Source organism: Plectropomus leopardus, chromosome 11 (genome assembly GCF_008729295.1).
Source record: "Plectropomus leopardus isolate mb chromosome 11, YSFRI_Pleo_2.0, whole genome shotgun sequence".
Lineage (NCBI taxonomy): Eukaryota > Metazoa > Chordata > Actinopteri > Perciformes > Serranidae > Plectropomus > Plectropomus leopardus.
In genome coordinates, this window is record NC_056473.1 from 7,509,781 (window position 1) to 7,530,167 (window position 20,387).

Below are 20,387 nucleotides of genomic sequence, written 5' to 3' on the forward strand. Positions count from 1 at the left end.
AAGAGCCAGCTGTTCGTTCTGAGTTATTTTGATGATAAAATAGTGAGCTAGTATATATAGCATGCCCTGCTTGCAATGTACATCACTTGAATGTCATGTATGTTGCATGGCATTATACATTACATTATTAACCAACACACTTATTTAAGGTAATCCAAGATGTTTTTTTCTAAACCTAACCACTAGCTTATGTTGCCTAAACCGAATGAAGTAAACGTAAAAAGTTTTCAACCTATGTTTTCACATTACTTTGGAGAGAGACTGCATACATTTATCTAGTTTATTTTGAACATACATGTAACAAGCATACATTGACATGCAGTCTACAAACATTGAAAACTGGCACCTGAGTGTCACAGTTTGATACAGAGGGCCACAGACCAAGCATCTGTAATTGGTTGGGTGTGAGAATGTGTTGCATGTTACATGCACAAGCCACGAGTAAAATGAGACACATTCCTACAAAATGCAAGGTGGAGTAACAGTTGGTAAATTGTTATAAAAACAAAAAGAAAATGAAAATGCACTATACAAGAAGAAAGCCAAAGTAAACAATGCAGGATTTAAATATTTTAAGCACAGGATTTCTGACTGTTTTATGAAGGAAGGTAGGTAGTAAATTAATATAAAGAAACATATAAAACATGTTTGTTTACGAAGTAAACTTGCTTTAGCAAATCTCCTCAGCCTAAACAAGTAGATTTTGAACAAGGAGGGGCAAGATGAACAAACTGTTTCCTAAAATGTTGGCTCTGCTATAGAAAAAAACAGGCTTACTAGGATTCTGACAAACATCCATAGTGAGAGATTGGGGTAAGGCCATATACCAAACCCAGCCATGTTATATTCTCTTCAGCTATCTGTGAATCACCTGACCTCAAACAGACGGCTAGAACTCCGGGAAGCAGAAAACATGCAGTGCCTCCAAGGCACCAATTTAGATCAAGGGATGCACATTTAGCAGTTTGTTTTTTCCAGGGTTTTGTGTTTGCTAGACAAACAGCTTGTGTTAATTTGTAATGAGGGACAACAATTTTAGTACGTCTGCTGTGACTCCAACCACACTATGGCACATTCTTCCTATGGTAACTCCAGCAATGCCATTAGGCTTGTGAGAAACACAAATGTACAATATCAATCACAGCAGGTATACATTATTCAATGAGAGACTTGGCATGGAGTTCAAATATTTGTTTAGGCAGGGGCGGTCGGATCCGAGGACAGAGCGTGGGAGAGGACCCTGACAGCAGAAGAGTCACTACCCAACAGTTGGGCAATAAATGCAGTGTATTATTCAATCACTGCCACTGCCTATGCTTCCCTCCCTGTCCCTTGAAAAAGAGTCAAATCCCTAGCATGCAGCGCACTATGGATACACAGATATCGCCATGATGCAGATTCATTTTTGAATAACCCTTAAATATCTCTGTCTAATCTGATGGTACTGATACCTCAGAGAACTCGGTACTATTTGCAGCAGTCGTGATGACCTGGGTACTATTTATAACCGTCAAGTGCCCCATCTAGCAGCAGAATTTACAGTGCACTCAAGTCGTGATGGGCCTTGCACTAAACCGCATACGCACAGACATACAAGAGACCTGATAAGTGGTTGTAAAAAGCAGTTCCACTTTGGGTTGATGTTTGTTGGGAATAACTATGGAAGTCCTTTGCACTGTTATGATATTACATAAAGACCTTTTACATGAATGGCTTCTAAAAGTGCCAGCACTGGAGATGGACTCATGAAAAAAAGAGCATACCAGTGCATCTAATCTCGCCTAGAAGTGATTAGACCATTAGAGATAAGGTAAAGGTTATCAAATGTACATATGTGGCAGCTAGCCACTTGTGAGCAAGAAAACATCAAAGACTCACACTTAAGGAGCCAAAGGCACTTGTGCTGTCACTGAGCCCAAGAGAAAAGAATTGTCAGAAGATTACAAAGAAGAGTCATAGGAAGAAACAATGTCCTGCTGATAATATACATTATGTCTAGCCTGAAATACGTGTGACAAGAAGAGACAATTGTGAGACATGTGTCATCTGCAGGGGCTACGGTGCAGCTGACGTTGTTGCCAGGAGAGAGAAGGGAGGGAATAAGCCAAAGCCACAGGACCAGGAGGGTATGATATTAATCCCTCTACTGCAGCTGCTAAATTGAAAACTTGGCTGCAACCAGTACATCAGTATAGCACAACACCCTTTATTCAATCTTCTGGAGAAGGGTTAAAAGTAGATATGCGGAAGTATATTAAGGGAGCTTTTTTATAACGGTGTGATCACTGTGAAGACAGACGTATGGATTCCCTCTCTGTGTAGCAGTAGAAGAAAAAAAGTAGAGTGCTATCTGCCTGTTTGGAAATGGATAAAGACAAATTCAGAGGCTGAATTTGTAACAATTTGTATCAGGAAACAGTACGCTGTTCCAAAGCCCTCTGTGGACGTTATAACATGATGCTCCAAAAGCTCACAGCTGTAGAACATTTGAGCAGAGTGATGGCTTCCAAAAGCTCCCTAATCATCACAGACCATCTGGAAAACAACTGGGCCATGCACTGCCCACTGGACTGAGGTAGACAGACAAGAGGAACAGAGGGAGAATGAAAAAGTCTGAGTGAGTGAGTCAGTGTATGCTTTGTCATAGCTTGATATGGGAGGAGTACCATTTTAAGAGCTTAAGAGATATCCATCACCAACATCACTCAGCGAATCATGGGACTTAAGTAAAGGAATTTCATTGGCAATTACAAGTTGCTTTCCACCTGCACTGATCAGCTCTTGTTTTTCCTTTGCCTCATCTCACCATGAGCACTATTTTGGTTGTGACCAATACTAAGTTCCTCAATAAACAGGCCATCTAGAAGCAGTCTGTGAGACAGGATGGGTATTTAGAATATTTGACATCAGAGGAGAGCAGAGAAGTGCCAGGATGCTTGAGTCTCACACACATGGCTTAAGATCATATGCTGCAAAAACGTTCACACTCCTGCCTCTCCAACTTCATACCCCTCTCTTTATATTTTGAACTGGATGGATTGAAAATAAAGGTGAATGAACTGGATGGAAGAAAATGCAGAAGGAGACTTGAACAGCTGGCAAAGCAGTACCAATTGAGCATGTGTCCACATAGCAGTTTTCTTTGGCAGAAAGGCGGTGGCACACCCCATCACACTTTATACTGCTCACAGCGCTTTTTTTTTTTTTTAAATGATGCGCCATGCGTGAGTTTTGTTTCTATGACAATAATATCTTGACATTAACCTTAACTAGGTAGCTAAGATAAAACGTGTACACTGACAAAAGCAGTTACAAAAACACAACACTTACCAGTGTCTGGCTGTTCTGCTGCCACAAACAGCCTTTTCTGTTTTTGTTGTTTGCTTTGTTTTTTTATTTTTGATGGACATATACAGCTCAGACAATATGGTTGCTAAAGTAGTGGCAGTGACAACACCAGCGCCTTTCTGAAAAGTTCAAAGACATTCAGCTAGAAGTGGTTGGGGGGGCTGCAAAAAAAAAAGAGCTGGAGAGCCGTGAAAAAGGTCGCTGGGCTCTAGAGCAAATGTAGCAGCATGTGACTGCCTAGGCAGTCACATGCTGCTACATTTGCTCTTTCCTCCTTGGGGACAATTAATAAAAGGTGCTGTTGCTCAGTAAAACAAAATCATCCACAAAACATAAAAACATCTGACTCATTGTCAAAGACTTGTAACATGGCTGATATGCTAAGCTCTCAAATGTAGACAAAACAATGTGTGGAATAATTGTAAAGCAACAGCATGACCCCATAGAGACAGAGCGCAATACATCACTGTTTGAACAGCACTACAACCAAAGGGGAACAACAAGGGTTTGCAACCAAGGGCTGAAACCCTACCAAAAGCTGAAAACATTAGATTTAGCACATTATTTTAGCACCCCACGTCTACCAGAGAGGAGAAATTACACTGACAATCTCAATATTGTTGCTCTAAAGCCTCACTCCCACAAACACCCGCTAACAACTGGCTTTTTAATGCAATGGGAATGCGTACAATCAGCATTCACACCCGGGTCAAATGGTTCTGCAGTAGAAATGGGTTTTTATCGCCTCCAGCTCCAATTGGCATTAATGAGAACACATCACCCAGGTGAACGCGCTAATTATAGCTCCTTAACGGGCAGGGTGCAATGATGCATCACTAATTATTGGCCCTCTCCTCTTAAGGAGAGGAACAGCGTATTTTTTTTAGCAGAGCTCAAAAAGTACTCCAAGCTCTGCACCAAGTTTGGGAGAGAGTGAATAACAAAAAAAACAAAAACAATATCGAGAGAAGTAACCTCCGTAAAGTTTTCAGAGACCTCTGTTACTGCTGCCGTCTACTGTTTACTACTTCTCTGGCCTGTCAGTGACATTGCAGGGACACACCAACAAAACAACCCACACACACAAGCTGACAAAAAGGCAGACTCGTCTGCTTCAGCGGTGTGTGTGTTCACAGGTCTGCTACTGGCAATGGAAATGCAGTCTATCGCCTATATTTAGCGAGTTCCCCTGTGTTTAAAAAAACCTGTGCGCATGTGCTAGTTTTGGCATGAGAGGGGTATATCTCGATGTCCTGTTTCCTTACCTTTCTTGTCTTTAATAAACAATCCTACTGAATGGCCAGAAGTGAAATACTATAAGATTTTTAACTGAATCACTGGGTAAGATCATCCTTCAACCTAACAAGGATCAAAAAACAAGTATTGCATAGCTTTGTTAGCTTCAACTTCTGTAGATTGTCTGGCCAAATTAGCAAAACGCTTGTTGCACATGACATAACAGTAGGCATACTGAGTGTCAGGATCCTAGTTTTCTCATTGCCTCATGTCTTATTGCTTAAAAGGCTCTGGTTTTTAGTGTGGCAGTATATATAATCTCTGTTGAGGGTTATTTACCCTTTTGCATCTCAGAACACAGCAGCTTTTGGGCAATTTTCTGTTATTTGCTAGCAGACACAAGTGACAAGGAGGTATCTTCACAAAATATAGAGTCAGTGAAGAGCAATGAATTGTGTTTCCCTTCTGTGGGGGCAGGACTTAAGTGCGCTTTGTCTCTATGAAGACAGCTGTCCCCAGATTCAACCTGGCACAATATCAGCAAAGGACGGCTCATTGCAGATTACTACAAGGATTACTCAAGTTCAACAGCTCTATCAGCATTAAATCAAAGACACCACACAGCTAAGAGGCTTTAGAAACAAAGAATTACAGTAGGTTGCATGCTACCATGGTAAACCCCAGAGGTAGGCCTATATTCAGTCAACATGTTCTTTACCAGTAGGAATTAAATACATATTCTTATGTACAGGGCATTAATCATTGCACAGAGTTTGAGAGTTGAGACCAGGCGCATTTTGTCAGAGGCTTGTGTGCACAGCCTAAAAATGACAAAAGAAAGTCTGTCAGATTATACTTAGAGATCATCTCCTCACTGATGTCAGCTGGGACCAAAGCAGACAAAGAGTATCTTAAAAAAGTAAAAAGCCTGCTAAAAGCAGCCATGTCTTTAGTTTCCAATCCTGAAAAAAAAAATCCTTGCCATTGGATAAAAAGAGAAACAAGCAAATATTAGTGAGCACAATTTAGAAACAACAAATGCATCACAAGTCTCTCGGACAGACAGCCAAAAATAAATTAACAACAGCCCAGGATAACACTGTCTGATGTAGATTTTCACTGAGAAACTGTCTTAATCAGCACCTGGGGCTGTCACTGACATCAGAGGATCTCTTACACATATGTGCACACACACAGAGCATCCAAACACCAAAACACACACGCACTTTTCTTCCAGTGCTAGCCAGATGGCAGGGACCCCACAGAGACTGCACGCGTGAGAGCAGTCTGAGCAGCTCAGAGCCTGCCTCGTTCACTGTCTGTCTCCCAGTCAGCACCCAGACTCAGAACTAAGAGTTATGGAGGTAGAGACGCGGATGATGTACAGCAGATCCAGGTCCACTGGTTTCTCTCTTAAATCACATTACACACACAAGTGAGCTGCATGAGTACCGAGCATTGACAGAGTTAGTGAGTCAGCAGGCACAGCCATCAGAGCCTCCCCCCGCCGAGGGGGTGAGTAAACACTCTCTCAGAGCTTTGCAGTTTGAATAAAGCATTGTCCCTGGTGTGCCATTTGTTAATGTTAGCCATGTGTGTGGGAATGAACACTTTTTTTTAACATACGGTTGCATATGAGCATCACGATTATGGTTAAGAAGATCAGAAGGATTATTTCATACAGGACTGAAGACGCATTTACCATCACATATCACATTTACATAATCAGCATATAATAATAATGGATTAGGTAGACTCAAAGATTGGCATGACACAAGACAGAGTGGTATTTCCTCAAGAGTCCATTATTCTCAATGAGATAACACCTCAGAGTGCAATGTTTTTCTCTGTGGTAATTTCCCAAAGACAAAAAGGTCACTTTAATCTGTAATTCATCAGTTAAAGTTTGTTTATAGAAGTCTGCATGTTGTCAGCCAAGGTGCTCAAATTTCCTTCAACATACAAGCCCATAGGTGTGCATGAGGTCTTTGTGTGGTGAGCTTTCCAGTGTGCAGTGCATCCCTTCCTCTCACCCAGCATGTGGGATAGGGCTGGGATAGGCTATAGCTCCAGCAAAACAAATGAAAGAAACTGGCTCCGCTTGTTGACTCTATAATAAAACTCTTTGCTTCAAGGTGCTACCAGCCAGGAAAGTCTCACCGAGAGAGGCAGAGAAATCTATGTGTGAAAGAGGACTGTTGCTGCAGATTTAATTGAAGGAAATTGCAAAAAGAAGAGCACTTGTGAGTTGTGCCCCAGCAACTATGCACAGGATAAGGTTAATTAGGGTTGACCGTGTTTGAGGTAACTGTTGGGTGTGCAGTTTGGTCCATGACTGAAACTGCTGCTGCTTTGTTTTTCACTAGATGTGTTAATGTGCCTGAGTATAACTCTTATATTTCAGTTGTACATGAATGCACACCGGTCAGTTAACTTAAGCTCCTTTTTTTTAACTACTAGGTCAACTGTTTCCAGAGGTATAGTGAAACCTCTGGGACGTGGCTAAAAATACAGATAAGTTGTCACAGCACATTGTAATTGCATCCAACTCAAGTTATGTTTAACACAACGCTTTAACATTAATGTTTGACATAAGTTGACTCCACTCCTCCAGACTAAAGCCGAACGTTTTTGATCCACATCCGATGTTTCTTCTGAGTGAGTTTTTGTAACTTCTCACCTTTGCATCCTATTATTTGAAGGACCTAAAATGGCCCTCGTTTATTCCCCAATTTGATCGACTGGAACAGCCGTTAACAGCTCAAATAAAAGGTATTTGTGCACTGTTGGTCGTCTTTACCTCAAGTTGCCTGCCCTCCATCTGCACAGTGCACCAATGTATGATGCAATATGCAAAGAAGCTATTAGACAATAACACATATACTGTATACTGTATAGTTTCTGCTTGTCTAAACATTTCTAAGAAACTATTTGCCTTTTCTATTTTTCATTATTTTCTTATTGATTTTTTAAATTTTTACATAACAGAAAGACCAAAAATATGTACACACAACCACAAAATCCCATCCCATAACAACAACAGATGCCACAATATATAAAAATTAAATAAAAGGAAAGACAGAAAACAGAGATATGACAGGAAATAAATAAATAACATAGCACATACCGGTAAAAACAGTCAGCTATTGCCAAACAGGAACTAGCCAGCCATTTGCCTTATCTAATATACAAACTTCCACTGACTGAAAATATCATGGTTATGATTTTGTACACAACTCCAGTCACACGTTCTGACACACAAAACATTTTTGGATTTCTTCTGTATCCTGGATAGAATTGTAAAGACATGTTTTGTGGTTGCTGTTTTTTAACACATGAATCATCCCATGCACCACACATTAAATACATGGAGCCACGATTGGACCTGGCTGAGTTCTAGAGAGAATACAGTATAGCATGCACACTGATTTACAACGGTGGTTTAACGTGTAACTGTTGATTAAAGCTATTCTTGAGGTGTCCCTATATACAATGTTACACCTGCCAGCTAATAAGACACAAGTCATTTCTATGCTCATGGCATAAAAGAACTGATCCCCACATAGAGAGTGTAGATACAATACCCCGAGGGTTAGCCATGTAGTGACAGTGCTCACGACTGCAGTGGCAATCATGTTATGGAAACAGAAAATATCACAGCGTCATTTAAACAAACCCTTGTGAATGGCCACAGCTTTCTTTTCGCTGGGGAGCGCTTGATTTGCACCACAGCAGGCACCTTTACCGTAAAGTCAATATTTCACCTGATCGAGTTTAATTAGCCTAAGGATGGATGCCAGAATTGTGATCACTTATTAAAGGATTAAATATACCGCCTGAATGTAATTGTGTTTTAAGTCCAAACACTTGGTCACCTCTGTCACACTCTCACTGCTGTGACTGACTGGATTTTTAGAGTTACATAATCAGGTCTGTTATGAGGCTTTTCTCACAGATAAAAGCTTGGATTATTGCCTGGAGAGAGGGTAAAGTCTGCCATTACTGTGTGTCTGACAGTTATGGAGGGTTTACAGGGACTCTTGTCGTGTTTATCCTGAAAGATCAAGACCTCACCTCTCAAATTGTACAACACTGCAGGTAAAACTACAGATAAAACTACTACAAACCAAGATAGACAGAGACTACAATCAAAGTGAGTTCATTCCTCACATTGCCCCAAAGCACTGGGGATTGTTGCTCACTTTAGCTGATGTCACTCATGAAAATGAAAACAAATCCCCTATGCTTGAAGTCTAATCCATTCTTCAGATGTCTGATAAGATGCCTCATTTTACTGATGCCCTGATGTGTCTGCAGTGTCTGGAACTGCAGAAATGAGACTTGAGCAGAGGCAAGGAAAAAGCAGAAATACTGGTTTGGACAAAATGCTTGAAAGGTGGCACTTTTTGGAGTCTATCTATTCAAATGCAATGCATAAAGTATGCTGACAGCTTAGTGTATGTTGAATGGTAAGGAATTTTGAACAATGCTAGCTTTGGAGGCAAACCGTTTCCTTTTTCAATTTATAACCAACAAGCATCTTCCTTGAAATGTTTCTTTAACGTGGCTTACATCAATATTTTTATGATAACAATGAAAAAAATGACAATTTCTAGAATGAAAGGGACACTTTTCAGTTTTGCTGTTATGGTTCACTCTCACCACTCTGATACTTATGTTTTTGGATGAAAACGGCAGCTGTTTTCAGAAAAAAATGGTCTAAAAACTTACTTATGTCATTTTACCAGCACCATACAAAAGACTCTGGTGAACACAGTAAAGAATTGAATAGCTAAAAGGATGGATGTTTTCCTCAGGAGTTGGTAAAGAATAAAACCAGAGCCTAAAGAGGGTAAATGTTGGACTTTCAGTTTGGTGAAAAGAAATAAACCCAATCTCCAAAAAAATGTTGGCATTGTACATTTTGGCTCAAATCACATTTGCACGTTACCATGTAGTGCATATGTTACTACATTTTAACATTGCTGTGGTTATGTTTAGGCACAGACACCACTTGGTTATGATTAGATTCTGTTGTGGCTTTAAATACCTGGTACTGGGGGCACTATCCCACTATCCCTGCTGAAAACACAGCAATGTAATAATGCAGTAAAAAAACAACCATTTTTTGTGGCGCTATCCCTGCTGGACAAACAGCGACTGGTTTAAAAAAAAAAACACTGACATTTTAGAGGCTAAAAAGCTCAGTGGATAGAGCAGGCAGCCCATGTATAGAGGCTGTGTCCTCGCCCCAGTGGCCGCAGGTTCGATTGTGGCCTCGGCCCTTTGTTGCATGTCGCCCCCATCTCTCTTCCGCTTTTGCACTTGTGCTGTCCTATCAATTACAGGCAAAAATGCCCCCCAAAAATATATATAAAAAAGTCACTGGAAACACAATGACAGGTCCTTAAAAAACACTCAAGCTAAAAAAGCCAATGGAAAAAGAGCCGCAGGTCACTAAAAAAACACAAACGTTTGGGGGCTAAATAGCTATAAAAACAGTGAGGACTTTTAAATAATATCCATGTTTGGGGGCTGAAAAACCATTGGAATAGGAAGAACACCTCTGTTTGGAGGCTAACACAACATTGGCTCACTTAAAAACAAGCAGTTTTGTTGTTTGTTGATCTCAAACAGTGGTCTAGAGCTTGGCAGGCATCTCACTCAGGTGTCACGCCATCAACCATCCCCATCATATCGTGATGACAAGGTAAGCTCATGTCATGTATACTATGTCACTTTATAAATGTTGATATGATTTGTATGCAACATGCAAAATGTAATGCATATGTGGTTTGCAAAAATGTACAAATGCCAACTTTTTTCTCTGGTGGCTGGGCTGCCAGAAACAACTTCACTTGAGTTCAAATGTTGCTCTGTATCTGATGAATGGGTAAATGGGCTACTATTTGCCAACAAGTTTGCTGCCTTTAGAGAAAACTCTGATAGCAACATCATGAAATTCCATCCGCTTTATCTGGGTTGAACGTTTTAATCAAGCATCTTTATGTGACTCATTATACTGCATATAAGTCACAGTAAATGCAAGGCTTCTGATTTGTTTTTGCTACATCAGTCATTCTGACAAACAGAGGCTCTAATAGGTTATCAATAAAAAAAACGGTCATCAAAAAAGCAGATTATCTTTCTTTTAGTGATAATTACAACAAATGAATATTGATACACTCAAGAGCAACCTGATACTCCTACTGTTAAATATGCAGTCAGCCAATGTGTGGGCCTTCAAAGCACAAAATGAGCCAACAGCTAAACAGAGATCCACTGGAGAGATTTTTGTCATAATTGGCCAAATTTCAATTGACATGCTTTCCTCTGTTCTGAGTGATGAATAATGCAAGCTGTGGAAGTGAACGGCCTAATGAAAGTGGTGGTTGCAGAGCAGACTAGTGCAAGATTTATATTTTAAGTTGCACTTTATAGTGACGAGCACTTAGAAGTGGCAAATTGCCCTCAAAGGACACTGACAAAATGTTACCAAATGAAACATTAAAAACTGGGCAGCAGTAAAGCAGGACTCGATTCTATAGCACTTTGAAGGTCAGCGGTTTGAGCCTATCATTAGCCTTCAAAACAAGATGTCAGCCAGCTCATTGTGTAACCTACATCAATTATACCTGACTTCAGCAGTTCACCTCCTTTTCCAGACAGAATAAATGAGACAAGAATAGCAAGCAGAGAGGGAACTGGCAGGAGATCTGCACCTGTCTATTCATAAACATAATTGCTGTAAACACGTTCTGCCTCCATGAGGCAAAAAATATAATCCATTTAGTAATTAGGGTCATCACTCTCCTACCAAAATATTACGCCTTTTACACCTGTCAAACTGACTTCACCCATTTCTCCTGATACACACTTCTGGAAGGTTATCACAGGTCAACAATCCACATTATCAAACAGTGACAGAAAAACATTTTGACAAAACATTTGTTCAATTGGCCAAATTTTGTCCCCGTCTTGTTCAAAATAAAGCTTAGGTTAAAACGTGGGATTACGTGCAACAGAGATAAAATGAAATACCCAAATCTGCCAGATGGCTCAGTCTCATCAAAATGCTGCACTCTGGGTGGCTGTGGAATTTAAAAGTAGACGCAAGAGTGGGACACAGAGAAAATGTCATGAAAAGAAAATGTCCAGTGACTTGACTCTCCACATAGTATGCTGCACACAGCATTTGCAACACACAGTATTTAGCTTGTGCTTAACATCTTCAGCATTTGAGAGCCCAACTGCAGCTCTTTGCACAGTGTAGTTCAATAGGAGGTTAGTCTTGCAGCTCCCAACTCTCCACACAGGGTACAAAGTGTCAGACAGGTTAATCTAAAGGAAAAAGTGTCAGTTACTCTGATGTTTGGATTGTTTCGGCTCTTGGAGGACCAAAGCAGCAAAAAGGCTGGATGGAGTTCAGTATTCTCTGATTCAGCCAGATTCAGCAGTTGAGAGCAGGGCCAAAAGCCACTGGCTTACAAACTTGAATATATCAGGACTAATGGGTCGCTGCTATTAGTGACCTGTTACTCTCTACTCAATGAGCCATAGCAGATGGGAAGCTAAAACAAGATCCTGTGTGTGTGTGTGTGTGTGTGTGTTTAATATGTTCTATGTTCAGGACTTCCCTACAAAAAACATTGAATAGACTGATAGTAGAGTTTACACTAGACAGCTTTTGACAGCCAATATAGCCGCTAATATTCCAGAACTCTGACCATATAGAACAAGAAGTGGACATGTGTTTTGAATACTTTTACAGTCTAAACAACAATAAAACACAGAAAACACAAATGATCTTTTTTGCACTTCAAGTCCGTCAAACCAAACAACTTGATAATATTAAGAAGCAGTCCACAGAGCAGTGACTAAACAGAGAATATGAGTGGCAGAGGCACCAGTTGTCAGAGTTAAGTCCTCGTGGTAACACCCAGGGAATCACCAAGCCTGCTATCAGCCGTCTTTTTCGCCGTGATGTAGTGAGGCATATCTCCGATCTGATCTATGAGGAGACCTTCAACACACCTTCAACGCAGTTTGTTGAACTTTCCCTGGAGAATGTGATCTGTGATGGCGTCACTTACATGCACTTACATATTGAGCACACTAAGAGGGAGACCGAGACTGCCATGAAGTGGTGTATGCTCTGAAGAGGCAGGGATGCAGCCTGTACAGCTTCGGTGGATAAACAGATTTGTCCGTATAATAGCCTAATATCGTCACACCATATTAGGTGATATTTTAACTGTCGTTTGAAAAAGTATGCACATTTTTCACTGCTTACCGTCCTGTCTGACTTGGACACAAAACAGTCATTACACACTGACTTTAGTTACACGTCTGTCTTTGTATAAAATAAACAGGCTAACAGCTTACAGGTTTACACCTCCTAATTATCTCTCTCTCTTTTAGTGTGAGAGCAAGTATCTGGCCTGTTGACAAATACTGTAGTTCTCCTCACTAAAAAAACATGTTGGCATGAAAACACCCAAGCAACTCAAAAGAGACTGCTCACCCTGAGAGCAGTAAGCCATGACTGATTCAATTAACATCAGCGCTGACCTTCACTCATTCAATACTCACAGTGCCATAAAATAATCAAATCTTGTGACGGGCTGTGTCTCCTGTCTACAACATTACACCAACAACCTGCACCTTCCATTCTCCCTAAAACATCCTGTAAGAGGAAAGTCTACACAGTCAGCACAATCTGCTCCCTGATGCTCACACTGTGTAACTTGATGGTAATGGCCAAGCCACACAGGCAGCATGTGAATGGGCCAGATCCTGTCGCAAGCTCAAAGTCTCGAGTCATGGAAATGAATCAATGACCCAGTCTCTATAAAACTAAAAATGAGAATGCGGTGTTCTTTTGTTTTAATATATTTGAATCTTGTTTATGCACATTAAAAATACAATAAAATGACACTAAAGTTACACTTAACAATACTAAATTGATGACAACATAATGATAACCTACTGTAAAACATATAGCATAGACTTGTCCAGCTTTCACCAGGCTAATTACTTTGGACAGTTTTCAGAGGCTTTTATTGGCAGCCTCACATAAAGCCTCAAAATATCCCAAGTACTGTCCAAGACAGTTATCACATAAACTTGTCAACAAATCTCTATGTCAAAACAGTGACTCACAGTTAAATTACCATGTGTGGTTTTACATAGCCAAGTTACTCAAGTTTAAGTACATCTAGAATACATCTCCATTACTAAAGACTGACAAATTAATCTTGTGCCTTGAGTTGACCATACTTGTTCATCAGTGCATGCAGCCAGCTCAGTGACACACATGAATACAGCGCTGGCCGCATAACCAGAATTCTAAAAGCTTGTGTTAAGAAAAACAACAAAGAGGATTCTCATGGGCCAGGCCAGTAAACAGCCTGGGAGAATCTCACTAAAAGAGAAACAAGCCAGACTGTGGCAGCCGCAGTCACATGTAGGCTAATTCTCTGCATTTCACCCACAAAATCTGCATCAGCTTTCACTGAAATTAAACAGCAAAATCAAGCTAAACAGCATGTTGTATGCCTAGTAATGTTTTCTGTAGGCTCACTACAAAAGGAACTCCACGTAGCATTTTTTGACCTGACAATGTGACATAAATTTGCACTTCAAAATTTGGAGCTTGCAGTTTCGTTTTTAGTTAGTTCTCTTTATGCAATGTTAAAAATAAACGTCATCGACAATTTGTCATTGACATGCAGCACTAATGAGTAACAACAGGAATGGCAAAATAGAGAGAAAACGGGGGTTTGATGCCTTTTTCAGCATTTCTCCATTTTTTAACAAAGTGACTCTGCTATTACTAGTCAAAACGAGGAGATGTGCAACTGTCTCTGTATTTTAGTATTTGCTTGGCTGCAGTTTAGAAAATGCTCAGTTAAATCAGCTGAACACATGCTTTTGTTTACAGTTTGTATTTTGTGACTGTTACATGTGCTTACAGGTGACAAAAAGATTCAATATGTGGTTCACCTGCTTCTTTGAAGACAAACTAAAGGTGAAAGGTTGTGCATCAGCTGATACCTCATTGTTGTATTTACTTTGTCAGATAATCAATAAGCTTCATACTGCTATTAGGATGACAGACTTACATGTTTGTAATCACACAATATTATATTGGCTTCAAATGTAAAGTGTCAGCTGATGAGCTAATACATGATCAATAGATGATATAAGATAATATGTTTATCTTTCATAGTAAAATATAATGTTGTGAAAAACTGACATGATCTGAACTGTCAATATATATTTTACAACAGTCCCCACTCTCCTAAAGCTGGAGTAGGCAGTTTTGTTGTGGCATCATTGAGCAAAAATCCCATTATAACCTTTGAGCGTATTGTAATTCAAGTGGTTTGAGAGAAAACTAGACTTCTGAAAATCTACCCGTGACAGGAGACTTTGGCCAGTCACAGGTCACTTCAGAGAAGAGATGTTCCTACTGGCTCCTCTATGAATGCAGATGCATGTACACATCCCTTCAGATCAAGAAGAAGCATAATTTAGTGGTGGAAAATCCTGCAAGAAAATGTTGCTGCTGCTGCATTGGCAACAACTGTCTACGCTGCAAAGCAACACAAAAAAGGTAGACAGACCTATCATGAAGAGAGTCTAAAAGAGAGTCTGACAATAAATGTAATAAAACACGTGTTAATATCGGCGAGTTGCTTTCAGAGATGGAGAGAAAAATTTGCTAATAGTTTAGCCCTCTGCTTACAGGAGCCAAAGGCTGATGGCTACAGCTAATTCAAGTTTATCTTTATGTAACTAGGTTAAGCCAAAAATCACAGTATGTCCTCCAGCACACTACCCGTCACTACAGGCCATCTTGCTGGCGGGAGAGCAGCCGTGGAGACAGACCCTCAACCTGCAGCTGTAGCAACTTGAACTCAACCAGTGTCAGCGCATCCAAACAGCCATGATTTCATTGCTGCCATTACACAGGTTAGACACAGCACTTCCGCTGGCTACCAGTGCACCGTGACTGTTGAATTCCAGTTGCTACAGCTGCTGCAGTTGTCTGCTCCCAAGGCAACTGCCCACCCTCCAAATACAAAGCAGGAAGCAAGGCGGAGGAGCCATGGGCTGTGGAGAATGCATTTTCATATTCTGCTGGTGTTTTTTTCCCCTTTTCAGAAAACTGCCTACCCCAGCTTTAATCCTCAGTTAAGCAAATTCATCTACAGCCTCTAAGTACACAACAATTGAACAAAACTTTTGTCTAACATGTAGCAAATGCATAAAACCAATGGTTGTCTTTTTTTTTTACATGCAAAGCACAGTCTGTACGCTTTGTAGGAGACAACATGTAACAACGTTTGTAACTTGTTTTACAGAGAGCATAACCATGTCTGTGGGCTGTGCCAGAATCACAGTGATCAACTGATGAATATGGTCCCCAAGTCTGTTTTGCGCTGAGAAGCTGTGATAAAATACAGGAATATAAAATGACTGCCTTTCAGTCGGACTGCCTGGCAACATGCCACATGATGCTCCTCAAATTCATGAGGAATTCAAAGAAGGAGAGAGAATTCAGTGAGGATAATAGGGCATAATATCCTAAATTCGTAGTGTCTTAAACCATGCAGAAGCATTCTTGTGTTTTCACAGAGAAATTCACCTGTAACATATCTAAAACCGTTGTGTGAGAGGAGTATTTCATTACAGCACACAAAGTAACAAAATATTCCAAGCTATATCCTTGGATTTAAAACATTCTGAGGACAGATGATGAATCAGAGCTGACTGAATGACAGCGCTTCTGATCTCTTTTGATCAGTTGCATGCATCAGGCATGGAGGAGGGAAAGGAATGTAAAATGTACTGTAGTTCAGGGACTTTGTAACATAGCCAACTAGTAATGTAATTCATGTAGATCCTTATTTTCAAAGAGAAAGGGGCACAAACTGAACAAATCAAAGTGCTTTGGCGGACATGGAGGATATATCACATTTCCTGCTGCCCACATAGCACCAACAAATGAGCGTACTGTGGATGTGATGTTCAAACAAAATCAATGGAGGGAGACTTTAAATAAGAAGTCTTTTCAAATTCCTGTAATACCGTAGCTTGGCGTGTACCACAGAAATATTTTCCAGCACCTACTTAAAACAGTGTCATCCTAAACTGTGAGCAAACCATGTTAACCCAAACAATGAAGATAACTGTTTTTAGACACATTATTAACTGTCAGAAAACGAGAACACGCTATACTTTGGCTCAACTCTTCAAGTAGGCTCAGCTGTGAGTAGGGTAAGGCTGAATAAATAAAAGCCGTCCGCAGGAAGACAGCAACCACACTTTGCCCATGTCTGTCTAGCATTTGCGCAATGTTCCTGTGTAATCATTAACTTTTGTGATAGGCTTCTACAGAACAGAAAAGGGGAATAAAGATTCCAAATTTACAGCCCTGCCATATTTACATCTAACACACTGTATGTTTTCAGGAGTAGCCCAGCATTTGGAGGAGTTCATTTTAAGTGATAAAACTTGTGATAAATAAATTCCTGTTTATAATTGAGGCTTTCTGCAATCATTGGGACATGCAAAGAAAAAGTGCTTTGAATTCTTATGACCTGGTCAGATACTGTGTGCATGCTCTGGAGATATGATGGGTGTGTGTCTTGCGGAGAGAGGTTGTTAAACTCACTTGATAAAACACCGTGCACCCTCGAAAGTATATCCTTCCTCCCATCCAGTGGGTAAGTCTGTGAAAGAGGGAGAGGTGGTAAAAAACACGTGAAAACAAATACATGTTGTGTGTATTAAATTAACTCGAGCTATGCACTCCCAGCTTCCAGTTTACCTCCTGAGCTGCAACAATTTGTCAACTAAGCTATAAGTCGATTTTGAAACCAAAAAAAAATCTATGTAGCCTTTTTCCATAATTTTCAAGTAAGCATAACAAACATTTGTTAGTTCCAGCTGCTCAAATGTGAGGATTAACACCTTTTTAAAAAATATATTAATTAATGAAATATTTTGGGTTTTTTTGACTGTTGCTTGGAAAATTCAGCAATTTGTAAACTCACTTTTAGGGCTGCAACTACCTTGATTTTCATCATGAATATTATTTTTTTGATCCACCAGTTAATCGTTTGTAGAGCTGTTCCAATATCATTATCTGCAATACCTCCAATACTGCCTAAATTTCTGGATCAGATATTGGTGAATATGCGAGTGAATTTAGCAATCTGACACCACTTTTTATTGAGAAACTTTAAAGTAGTTTCATATCTGTATAAAACAGCAGTTTTCCTGGAATTTAGTTGTTCTTGCTACTCTAAAGAAGTAGCCTGCACAACAAGTTGTGCTGTGCTGCCACTACTGTTGTAGAGCAGTGAAGAAAAATTAATTTCCAGTTGTGTGTGTAGCTGTTAGCAAAATATCAGCAATTCTGGCAGTATTCTAAACTGAGACTACCACCTTTAAAAAGGCAACTTGTACAGCATGCAAAGCTTTAGTTTCGAGGTGCAGTAATTTATCATCGTCTCTGAAAATGCATAAGATATATATTTCTTTATGTATTACAAAGGGTTTAACCTAGCCTCTGCCATGCATTACAACAATGACAGCGATCATTTCACACTTTTACAGCATGAGTAGTATGGCTGTTAAATTTTATTTTACCAAAATGGTTTCAGAATTGTTGTTGTCAGGGAAGAAAAGAGTGGAATCCAAAGATATCTTATTGTGTTTAGTCTTCTAAATAGCAGAAAATAATAAAACAAATTACCATTCACAGTTTCCTGAAGCTCAATGAGACGTCCTCACATTGTTTGCTTGGTAAGGGTGGAGCTAATAATCGATGCAGCATAGTATCATGATATTTTTATGTGTCAATTTTGTATCCATGCACAGACTCTAAGTGATGACTTTTTTAAACATAATTATTAATTATTTCAATTACAAGTGTAACTTTTGTAGCCTCCAAGAATAACAGAATAAATATCTCTTATCATCCTCTACATACAATGTGCTGCAATAAAAATGATTGAAGTGAGGTGAACAGACTAAAAAGTTAATCTTATTAGATAAACTGGATGTTGACAAAGTTTTGGCTTTGAGGTGACTGAAGTATCATAATTAATTGTATTGTGGGACCTCATGATTGGTCCAAAATCCAAAGATGTTAAATGTACTACCACATTAGTTGAATAACAGAAGATAATCCTCACCATCGGCAGGCTGTAACTAATGTAAATAGCATTTTTACTTAAAAGTATAAACCATTACTAGATCATCGAAATATTTGCTGATATCCTACAAAAAGACCAATCAATTAAGCAACTAATTGTTTCAGCGCTAATGACCTTCAGCTGTGGGGAATTCTGATGGGCATTTGTCACTATTTTTCTTTTTTTTTTTATGGTGTTATGGTCTAAAATGGTTACTCGCTAGTTGCAGCCCTTCAGAGATGCAGCAGCCTCTCAATAACATGAATGGGAAAGCTCTGCAGAGACTTGAGAGGAGGCTGCTACATAGTTAGTCGCATAACGTCACCAGTATGATACATTGCAAGGATGTAGTTTTTCAGCGTAACACACCGCGTTTAAGATAAGTCAGTGGCTTTTTGAAGTGGTGGGGTAATGGAGGCTCATTTAGTAGATTCACGGCTAACATTGTTAGCAAAAAAAAAACAAAACTGTTGCTGTATACCTGTCAGACTGACTGCCTCTGTTAATTGCTCGAGTGTACATATCAGACAGGTTATATGGTCGACAGAAACCGTTAGTTTATTCAAAAATAAACTGAAATCCCTCCGTTATGAATTTCCACGCCGCTGTTTGTTCGTTAAAGTCGTCGTTTTACAAGTTAACACGTAGCTAGCGTTCACTCGTCAACTTCACTTGCTGACAAACCTGAATAAGGCTCACGGGGAAGTGGCACGAGCAGGGCAGAGGTGGGCATGAGAGGGCTCACTTTTCACAGCGACGAAAAAAACCCACTCATGCATTCAGAAACACGGCATGGATGTCACAGTCCCTCTCTGCCAGTGTGGGAAGTATCGGTTAGAGGGATATGGTCAATAACAACACATGACGACGTGAGACACGAGAGCCGTTAAACATAACAGAGAAACTTGACAGCCACTGAGTGACACCTTACCTGGAGTTTTTCTGTGTCCGGTTATTACCGCCTCGCCACTCACTGGATGCAGCCAGGTTGTACTCTTGGCTTCTTCGCTGTTGAGAGAAGGGTAAATGCGTTCATTAATACACGGTGCTCGAGTCAAAAACGGGCAGAAATGACTTAAGCCGTTTTTCCGTGAAGGGATAGTTACTTAATGAAGAAGACGCGTCCATCCCGAGTAACCCCATAACTCCAGGAAGAAGGGAGACAAGAAATCCACTCGGGTTGTAGATCCGCCGCCATGTCTGGCAATACTGTATGACAATCGCGCGGCTCCGCTCGCGCAGGCAGCGCGTACACGGAAACCTTGGCAACGGCGGATGGCTGAGAGGAGGGCAGGAGCCCAGCGGGGAGGGCAGACAGGTACTGTGACTTAATCTGTCTGGGAGATGATTTAATTGACAAACGTGTTAAAAACGTACATTGACAAACAAAGGCTATAGAAAGTGTTGATGTTTGTGGGATATTGCAAACTCCAAAACTTGTTTTTCTCTGCTGCTTGATTGTGTCTGTGTTATTGTTGTCTTTTTCATGGCTTTGGATGCACATTGTTATCTACCGATTGTGTTTTTGTTGCATTTTGCATGGCTTTGGACCCACATTGTTCTAAACAAAGACACCTCTCAGTGGTGTGGACA

The 20,387-nt window shown here is 40.2% G+C and overlaps 1 protein-coding gene across 3 annotated transcripts in view; it reads right to left on the bottom strand.

Annotated features, from left to right (window-relative positions):
* Window positions 1-19,992, bottom strand: part of LOC121950808 (pleckstrin homology domain-containing family A member 5-like) — a 112,392-nt gene extending 92,400 nt beyond the window's left edge. For all 3 annotated transcript variants that reach the window (XM_042496930.1, XM_042496929.1, XM_042496928.1), the window contains exons 1-3: window positions 19,901-19,992; window positions 19,726-19,802; window positions 17,267-17,324 (exon numbers count right to left, since the gene is read on the bottom strand). In XM_042496930.1, coding sequence (XP_042352864.1) covers window positions 17,267-17,324; window positions 19,726-19,802; window positions 19,901-19,992 — 227 coding nt within the window. The remainder of the gene's footprint in view (window positions 1-17,266; window positions 17,325-19,725; window positions 19,803-19,900) is intronic.
* Window positions 19,993-20,387: the final 395 nt, after the last annotated feature.